This window comes from Mycetomoellerius zeteki, unplaced genomic scaffold (genome assembly GCF_001594055.1).
Source record: "Mycetomoellerius zeteki isolate Tzet28-1 unplaced genomic scaffold, Tzet1.0 scaffold432, whole genome shotgun sequence".
Taxonomy (NCBI): Eukaryota; Metazoa; Arthropoda; class Insecta; order Hymenoptera; family Formicidae; genus Mycetomoellerius; species Mycetomoellerius zeteki.
In genome coordinates this window covers 45,769-55,246 of record NW_017257427.1, presented here as the reverse complement: position 1 = coordinate 55,246, position 9,478 = coordinate 45,769, and the positions used below count along the sequence as shown (strand labels likewise).

Here is a 9,478-nt window from a genome sequence, read left to right as displayed (position 1 = left end):
CGATCGGTTCGGATTTTTAAAGTTAGATCATCGTTTACATAAACTTCGAAATCTACTAAATCCATATCTTAAAAATCCATTGGATACAATTAAAAATAATATCCACGAAGTCGAACGTTTGCGTTTCTCTAACAATTCTGGTCGTTTCACGAAAAAACTTCAATTTGAATAAAGGACAGTCCGGCTATTGATCGCTTGTGATCATTTCCCTATTCCTCAAAGTTACTAGATATTGAAGTTACTAGTGCTTCTACCCCGGACCTGAAGCAGTTTATGCGCGCATTTTGCTCACTAACACAACGTTATAACTTCATAGATAAAGCATATATGCAGCCACTGCGCGCATATGCAGGATACTGAAACGCTTTCTTGGGCGAATATGCGCGCATATGCGCTTTGCGGAACGCAGCCATTGCGCGCTTCGAAAGCGCTTCGAGAGTACTTGAATTCCCCAGATTGTACACCGTACTGAATTCTTAGCACTTTTCCCAGCGCATTGACCATGATATAAGAAAACAGAAGCAGTCAATGCCATGATGTAAGAAAGTTTTCTTACATCATGGCGTTGACTGCTTCTCTTTCGACTTGAGGCATTGAAAGCGTTTCATGCGTTGATACAGTCTAAGCATTTGTTGGATAATTCGAAATGCACTCAGATTGCACCGATTGCAGAGCAGTACGCCGGTTCCTACAAATTGAAGTCTGTGGAAACGCTGATTCGAATTGTGTTTGCTCATGAATACTATCGCTCACACGAAAGCATATTTTTGTACAAAATTCTCGACATCCACGCTCGACACTCATACGTACTTAACACACCGTGTTTCCAACAAGCTCAGATAATAATGAATGAAAAACAATTATGAATTTCTTGTATATATTGAGGAGAAAAACGAAATAATTACCTTATTTTTAAGCAAAAAAGCTATGGAGAGAGCAACACAAGGTAAAACTCTAATGTGTTTACATAGATTATGATTTACTTTATAAATTGTAAGATTAGACGCCAGGTTAATGATTGTGCTCTTCTTATAGATGAAGCTTTTTTAACCCAACTTATTGCGAAAGAAACAAAACAACAACAAATTAATGAGGTACCAGTAGCACCAGAACATACAGATGAAAATGCTGTCGACAAAAACAATGCAGGTAAATACAAATAGTTTATGGTAATTATACAATTTATATATATATATTTTTGTGTAATCAGAGTATCTGCAATTAACCTTTTAATTTTATTTAGAAGCATGTATATTCAAGATTAAGAATAATGTAAAAGATCATATTTTGATGATTTAATAGTTGTGTTTACTTTTTAAATTAATGCTTTTAAACAAGTCAAAGGTATTTGTATGGCCAGACAAGGCAGTATTTTTGTTATTGGAAATGTACCGAGAAAGAGAAGAAGATTTCTCTACTGGATTAAAGCGTAGCAATAAAATCTGGACTGAAATTGCTGCTGAGATGAAAGAGGCGAATTCTTCATATGAAGTGACAGGTCAGCAATGTGCGTCCAAAATGTCTGGTTTAAAGCGGACATATAAAAATATTGCTGATTTAAATAAGAAAAGCGGAAATCATAAAAGTTCGTGGGCTTTTTTTTCGATAAGAATGTTTTATCATGTATTGTAAAATACCTAGTTTTTATATGCATGTATAATAGTATATTTTATTGTACACATTTTGTTACTATTATTATTATTATTATTATATACTATAGGTTATGATTCAATATTTGGTGATAAAGTTTCAATTAATCCTCCTGCAATTGCGACGAGTGAGGGAGCCGTCCCATGGTGCGTTTCTCAATACGTATGTATTGACGGATCAAAGCGTCGACCAGTCACCGACGATCCGTCGTTTTGTTTCCGGAAAACTTTTGTTCCACTATCCCATACAGCGGATCGAACGTAAACGGATGATCAAAGCACCAATTACGAAATTTTTCCGCTAGATCCATTTACAAAATAAAAATTGTTCGTAATTGGTGGGCCGCTGAACCGTATACGTAAAATCTTGCATGGGACAGTGGAAAGAAAATTTAACGGATGACGTATGTACGGATTGTATAATGTCAATAGTAAACAATCTCAAAGAAAACAACGTCATTATTCATTAGTTGCCTCAAGTAAATGTAATAATTGAAGTTTGATATAAATTATACAAAGAATTGACGAAAAGGTAACACATATCCATAATTGTATTACAATGAAATATGTACCAAGAATCGTATTATGTATATGATTCATTATTATGCCATAAACATGATGTTCACAATAAATTATTAAATACTTTTCTAAACAAAAATCAATATTTGTATAAGTTTTGCTGAAAAAAATGGATGTGCAAACGTGTTTCAAAAATGGATGTGCAAACGTGTTTCAAACAGTTATGCGCAAACGTGTTTTAGCTGAGATCGCTTTTCTGACATTACTATTCTTCGTTATCAATGGCATCACTAAATCAAGTAGTTTCCTAAAAACGACAGGGTCCATTCGAAAGTAGTTTCTAAATTTTTCTTCATCATTTTGCTCCATCTCTTTTATTAAGTTATTGCTCGCTTCTTGCAGTAGACGTTGCTGCTCACTAAATATCATCCTTATCCAAAACCGTCGTTCTTTTCGACAAACATTTTTAGTTAAAACATCATACAATGTGCATAATTGCAAAAGCTTTCGACGTAATCTTTTTTTTACAGATCGTTGATTACATCGCTTAAGGCGATGCGCTATCGCTCCCATAGCAAGTAACATGTTTTCTGTATTATCCATTTTTTTTCTGCAAAACTTATACAAATATTGATTTTTGTTTAGAAAAGTATTTAATAATTTATTGTGAACATCATGTTTATGGCATAATAATGAATCATATACATAATACGATTCTTGGTACATATTTCATTGTAATACAATTATGGATATGTGTTACCTTTTCGTCAATTCTTTGTATAATTTATATCAAACTTCAATTATTACATTTACTTGAGGCAACTAATGAATAATGACGTTGTTTTCTTTGAGATTGTTTACTATTGACATTATACAATCCGTACATACGTCATCCGTTAAATTTTCTTTCCACTGTCCCATGCAAGATTTTACGTATACGGTTCAGCGGCCCACCAATTACGAACAATTTTTATTTTGTAAATGGATCTAGCGGAAAAATTTCGTAATTGGTGCTTTGATCATCCGTTTACGTTCGATCCGCTGTATGGGATAGTGGAACAAAAGTTTTCCGGAAACAAAACGACGGATCGTCGGTGATTGGTCGACGCTTCGATCCGTCAATGGGTGCATTCAGTACCACGACCGTTCACTGAGCGCTCAGTGAGCTCTTGTATCTGTTTAGTCTATATTTTTAGTTCTAACCGAATATACCAATCAGATGTAAGAGCTCACTGAGCGCTCAGTGAGCGGTCGTGGTACTAAATGCACCTAATACGTATTGAGAAACGTTCCCTGGGACGACTCCTTGATGGTCTAGTGAACCCTTGTAAGGAGTTATCACCAACATCATCTACGATTTCATGCTCTGACGTAAGAAGTAAGTACTTGAAAACAATTGCTGCAAAAATAAAATCTTAATTTGTTTCTGATTTCTTATTTTATGTCGTTCTCAAAAATTTTCTGCGGTGAACTAGGTAACAATTTTATTATAATTTTATATATTAGAACTCGTGTATTAAAACACTTTATGAACACCGGAATTTTTTTGTTGAAAATTATCTCCACTGAGTTAAATAATATATTCTTTAAATGTTATTTACATATTTTTCTTAATCAAACATCTATAGTTCCAGATAATTTATTTCGTAAATATTTAATAAATGGATTACTATGTTTAGCGTAAAAGATTAATATTTTGTAATATATAGTGAGGTTAAAAAGAAATTAGTTGCATTAATAAAGATCTAAAGGTTATATATTTATTATGTACATGATTGATCTAGTAATAGTCATTTTTACGTTATCCAATACAGATCTACAGAGGAAGAGAAAACGGGTGGAACACATTTTGGAAGAATTAGTAGAAAATATAGCCGCAGAAAAAGAAGAAAAAAGAGAAGAAAGAAAAAGAAGAGAGACAAAGCACAAAGAAATTCGAGAAAAAATAGACAAGATCGCGAGAGAAGACATAAGGAGCAAATGGATGTTCAAAAATCTTTAGTATCCATTTTACAATTTTTAAAATAAAATATAGTTTCTTGTAGTTTTATAAGAAATAAGATTAAGAAGGCGTTTACTTGCACGCTTATTTACTTTTCCAGGCTTCCGAGCCATCACTTAGATAAAAACCTTTCATGGTGCTTTTTGTCGAGTTTTTTCAGTTTTTTTAACAAGAAAGTTTATTGACCTTTAGTTAAAAGTTTGATTAAGTTTTGTATTAAAATTATTAATAGTTTGTTCATTTAAAAACTTTTAAAAACTTTTATTTAATATAAGTTTAATATGGAACTTATACATCATTTGAAAAATATTTTTCATAAAATACGTTTTATCATTTAATAAAAATAAATTGTTTATATTTGTGTTAAAAAAATAAAATATTAAAAAATATAAAATACTTTTTTAATGTTTGAAAAATGTTTCTTTGTAGGGGAGGCTTACAAAATACACAATTTGAATGTTTTGAATAAGATTTGATAATGGAAATAAAACCAAAGATTAAGCAGAAACGAATGTCCATTAACCTAAACGTTTATTCATTTAAAAATACAATACAAAATTTTTTATACAAATTCGTTGATAGATCCTACACATTTATTTTAAATAGGTAACAAAATGATTTTTCAAATTCATTTCTATTAAAATTATAACATTAAAAAATTCTTTTATAATCATGCATTTATTTTTATTGGCAAAGCATTCATTATTATTATTCTTTTGGAAATATTTCATTTCCTAAATCAGTGTTATTATCGCGAATTTGGGCCTGATATTCTTCATAATGTTGGACACCGACAGTCATAATATCATTTTGTAATAAACAAATATTGCGTAAGACACTACACGCTATAATGAACTCTGGAATCTTTTTAACGTCTGTCCGTAGTAAACAGTCTAATAATATTTTAAAACGTATCTTCAATAGGCCAATCGCCCGTTCAACTGCCATTCTTGTTGAAGATAGACAATAATTAAAATTTTTTTGTTGACTTGTCAAATGTCCATTGTCTCGAAATGGAACCATTACGTGGGGATAAATCGGATATGCTGCATCTCCTATAATATGAGAGTTGTTAGGGAAGTACACCTCAGGTCTCTCAAGAAAATGTGTCACTGAAGAGTTTCTGAAAACCCAAGCATCATGTACTGATCCCACTTGACCTGCATAGCAGTGTATGAAGAGACCCCTCGAATTACAAACTACTTGAAGATTGATAGATGGGAAACCTTTCCGGTTTATGTATGAAACTGAATCTGTTGGTGTGGAGCTCAGATCTTGATATGAGTTCCATCTATATCACCGATTACATTTGGAAAGCCACTAGCTTCTAAAAATTGATCGCTGATGTTAGTAGCAACAGCTTCATCAGACCACTGAATGAATCAAGGCGCGATGCAATGCAATGCATAGGTTACACGTCTTACGATTCTAAAAGCCGTTTTTTTGCCCACTCCAAATTTGACGCAAACGGATCTACAATAAGCCATAATATAAAAAATGAAAAAACTGTAACAATGTAACGACAGTGGTAGTTACAAAACAAAAATAGTTTATACAAATTTTACATACCTATACGAATCAGGAGTAGCCATAAACCATAGAGCAATATACAGTTTTTTTTCTGCTGAAATTGGTTTTCTTCCAGTTATGGTATTTGTCTTATTTAGCGTTGGTCCGATTAATGATAAAATCATTTCAAATGTTGCCGGAAACATTCTAAAATGTTAGGTTATGATGTAAGTGAAATTAATTTTTCAAAACCAAATCAAAAATATTTCATCTTTATAATTTAATGTTTATATAAATATATATATTGAAATGCTCTTTAAATGCAATATTGGAGTAATTAGAAATTATACGATCAACGTAATCTGTAATTTTTTCGGTTGCAATCATTTTCCCATGTGCTTTACTCCCCATTAGTGTACAATACAATGTTTGCATATCCCTTAAGGAAAGGTATTCATCTTCATGTTCACCCTCGCTCGATTGCGAGCTGTCACTTTCGATGTTTTTGTTTAAAAATATCAATGAAGTGACCATTGATACTGTAAATCGTTTCTTGACGTTTCGTTCGATATCCATTTTTAACATTATCACTCAGCCCACTACAGTCCACTCAGCGCACAGCTCGCACAGGAAACCGGTCCGAATTCATAAGCGCTTCATGCGTGTTATGCGCGCATTGAAAAAATGGAACGATTTCAAAGCGTTGTGCATCAGTATTGCAGTCCACGCGCTTCATGCGTAACTCGGAACGCACCCATAGTTACTTGGAAGAGATCTAGGTAGATTGCAAACATGTATCTACTCCGCAAACGAAGTATAAATGAACTAACTTGTCACTCATATCGATTCTTAATAATGAAAACTCAAGTTAATCTTAATTTACATTTTATTTATAAACAGATTCCATTGGTATAAAAATATTTTATGCTAATTTAAATTTAACGAATGTTGAAACTTGAAACTTATGTGGTAGCAAGATAGCATTATTTGTATTTGACAAGATTTTGACATTAAAATGACAAATAACATTAGCTTGTTACCTGTTTGTATGTATGTAAATTTATTCATCTCGCTCATCGCAAATATCGCATAAAATATGTGTAAAGTCTTTTGATAAACATCCTGGAATTTACGAAAGCAATGTCCACTCATCAATCATTTGTTCGTATATTGCACGTACATTGTAAAATAAATCTCACAATGTAAAAATTATTTATTGCCGGTTTATTGCCTATAACATCGCATATAATCCTTTTAATCCCAATAATGCAGTATTCTGCCAAATTGTAATTTAAGAATTTTTCATTATTATCAAAACAAATAGAAACATGACATGAAAAAAAGATAATTTAGAATACAGGCCTCATCTCCGATGTTGATGAAATCGGGCTCGACGCGTTTTTATTCAAAATGAAAGAATCTGGCAAAAAAATGCGACGGTCGGCCTCATCAACCGAGATATAAAGCGTTAAAGTTCGAGATTTTAGAGGTTAAGACATCTGTCATCCCGACAGACTACGTTCGCTTTGGCGCTCACAGCGCTTGTAAGCATCAATTATCCTTGTTTAATACTTAAAAATAACAAGGATGAAACAACGCTTAAAGCGTCGTGGGCACCAAACGAACACAGCCTCGATATAATACTATGTATACGTTCTGCTTTAAAAACAAATTCTCTGCTTCACAAACACAAATTCACTTCTTTAAAAACAAATTCTCTGCTTCACACAAACACAAATTCACTGCTTTAAAAACACAAATTCACTGTTAATGCAAAAAATTTGTGTTCTTAAAGCAGTGAATTTGTGTTTGTGAAGCAGAGAATTTGTTTTTAAAGCAGTGAATTTGTGTAATTAAAACAGAACATATACATAGCGCTATATCAAGTAGGGATAACAGAGATCTTAACTTCTAAAATCTCGAACTTTAACGCTTGATATCTCGGTTCACGAGGCCGACCGCCGTATTTTTTTGCCAGATTCTTCCATTTTGAGTAAAAAAGCGTCGAATGAATTCAATTTCATCAAAATCGGAGATGAGGCCCATATTCTAAATAATTACCGAAAAAATTAGTACTATGAATATTTATACATTCATTTTCAAACTCGTGTAATATTTTTTCTCTCGAATGAAGTCATAAAAAAAGGAAAAACCTAATTGACAAGTACGTTGTAAAATAAATGTGTTCGGTGTCTCACAATTCACAATATTTTAATTTTGATTTTTCATAAATTTCAAAGTGATTATTTATATCAACAGAAATATATAAATAGAAATCCAATTTCGGAATTACAATCACAAAAAAGAAAATTTACAAACCGAGCTTTAAAAAAATAAAATCATACTCTTTCGTTAATTAAGCTCTTAAGTTAATTTCGAGCAGACTTCTATTTTGAAAGAATTTTATATTGTTTTAATTTAGGACAAAATTCAATGTTAAAAATTGCGACAAATCTAATGGTTTCCATGACATTATCATTTGACTATAAATTGCTCGGAAGTCTATCATTGAAAAATTATAAATTATGAACACTCTGTGTGTTATTGAATATATGACACAAACAATTCTTTGTTTATACACAAACACAAAATACACGTATATCAGTTAGTTCCATGCAATAGCATTTGCAATTTGATAGAAGAAAAACTTTCTATGTTTCAAGTGAAATGAGAGAATGCAATTATTTGAAATTTTTATAAGGATGTGAAATCGATTAACGTTTTCTTTTTTTACCATATATGTTCTTTTTACTCTTAGATGAAAACTCATCCAAATAATCTAATTCGGAATCTTTCTGTTTACTGATTGGTTTTGATCGATGAGGTAGAGGTGATATTGATGTCTTCAGAACCTAAAAAGACATAAATAAAATTAAATATAAATGAAAATTTAGCCAACGTGAAGAAAAAGAATCTTGTTGAATAGTCACCAAATAAAAATAAAAATAAGGAATGCGATATTTATTTTAATGACCCATTAAAGTATTAGTTTCTTCAAACTTATTAGATTTTCAATTTCTAATGTGAGCTACTAATCCTTTGTATAAACGAAAAATGCTCAACCATAAGACTTTAAAATGCAAAAGCGACCCTAAAATGTGCAGAGTATTTCTGTGTATTGATTTATACATATGAGGTGATAATTGATACATATAAGTTTTCGAAGTTATTAAATACGAATTTAATGTCAGAATTTCAAATTTCAAAATGACAAACTTCATTTCTCATCCATTTCAATTTTCTTTGTTTATTTATTATAAGTTCGGTAAAAATTCCGATTAGGGGACCCCCCCCCAATGACCATGACCTTGACATATATTGTCAAGGTCATGATCCTGAATAACCTCCAACAGGTTTTAGCCATCGTTCGTCCTTTGTTAAAAAGTTATTAACAGTTAAGTTAGTAATTCTTTAACTGCTTTACATACCTTAGATAACTCTGACCTTCGACTCTCACCTCCCCTTCCCTTTGCAAAGGGGCGCACGACTCTCACCTTCGACTCTCATCCCCCCCTCACCCCCTGCAAAGGGGTGCTCGACTCTCACCTTCGACTCTCGTCCCTCCTCAACCCCTGCAGAGGGGCGCGCGAATCTTACCTTCGACTCTCATCCCGCCCTCCCCCTGCAAAGGGGCGCACGACTCTCACCTTCGACTCTCACCCCTGCTCCCCCCCTGCATCGTAATAATAACCTTTCCATTGCTTAAATGTAATCAAAATAAACCGAGAAATAAATAGACTTGTACGTGTGTGAATGTTTGACGAGCGTGGAAGTCGTGTGCCCCCTTGCAGGGGAGAGG

General features: G+C 32.7%; 3 protein-coding genes across 7 annotated transcripts in view; 2 read left to right on the top strand and 1 right to left on the bottom strand.

Moving 5' to 3' along the window:
- Nucleotides 1-583: 583 nt before the first annotated feature.
- On the top strand, nt 584-2,706 carry LOC108726617 (uncharacterized). The gene is made up of 5 exons (XM_018454296.1): nt 584-700; nt 918-946; nt 1,036-1,149; nt 1,361-1,585; nt 2,699-2,706. Exons 2-5 carry the CDS (start codon nt 928-930, stop codon nt 2,704-2,706), a joined length of 366 nt encoding a protein of 121 aa, XP_018309798.1. The 5' UTR covers nt 584-700; nt 918-927.
- A 680-nt stretch (nt 2,707-3,386) lies between these two features.
- On the top strand, nt 3,387-4,272 carry LOC108726620 (uncharacterized). The gene is made up of 2 exons (XM_018454298.1): nt 3,387-3,546; nt 3,983-4,272. Exons 1-2 carry the CDS (start codon nt 3,432-3,434, stop codon nt 4,168-4,170), a joined length of 303 nt encoding a protein of 100 aa, XP_018309800.1. The 5' UTR covers nt 3,387-3,431; the 3' UTR covers nt 4,171-4,272.
- A 591-nt stretch (nt 4,273-4,863) lies between these two features.
- The window catches only part of LOC108726621 (uncharacterized), a 24,797-nt gene continuing 20,182 nt past the window's right edge, over nt 4,864-9,478 (bottom strand). For 3 of the 5 annotated variants that reach the window (XR_001936811.1, XR_001936813.1, XR_001936814.1), the window contains exons 6-10: nt 8,414-8,531; nt 6,720-6,910; nt 6,150-6,454; nt 5,740-5,886; nt 4,864-5,643 (exon numbers count right to left, since the gene is read on the bottom strand). Coding sequence is in view for 1 of the 5 variants with exons in the window: in XM_018454299.1 (XP_018309801.1) it covers nt 8,479-8,531 (53 nt within the window). In the remaining 4 variants the exon portion in view is untranslated. Of the gene's footprint in view, nt 5,644-5,739; nt 5,887-6,149; nt 6,455-6,719; nt 6,911-8,161; nt 8,532-9,478 lie in introns of those variants that run through there. The other 2 variants (XR_001936812.1, XM_018454299.1) reach the window with 2 other exon arrangements.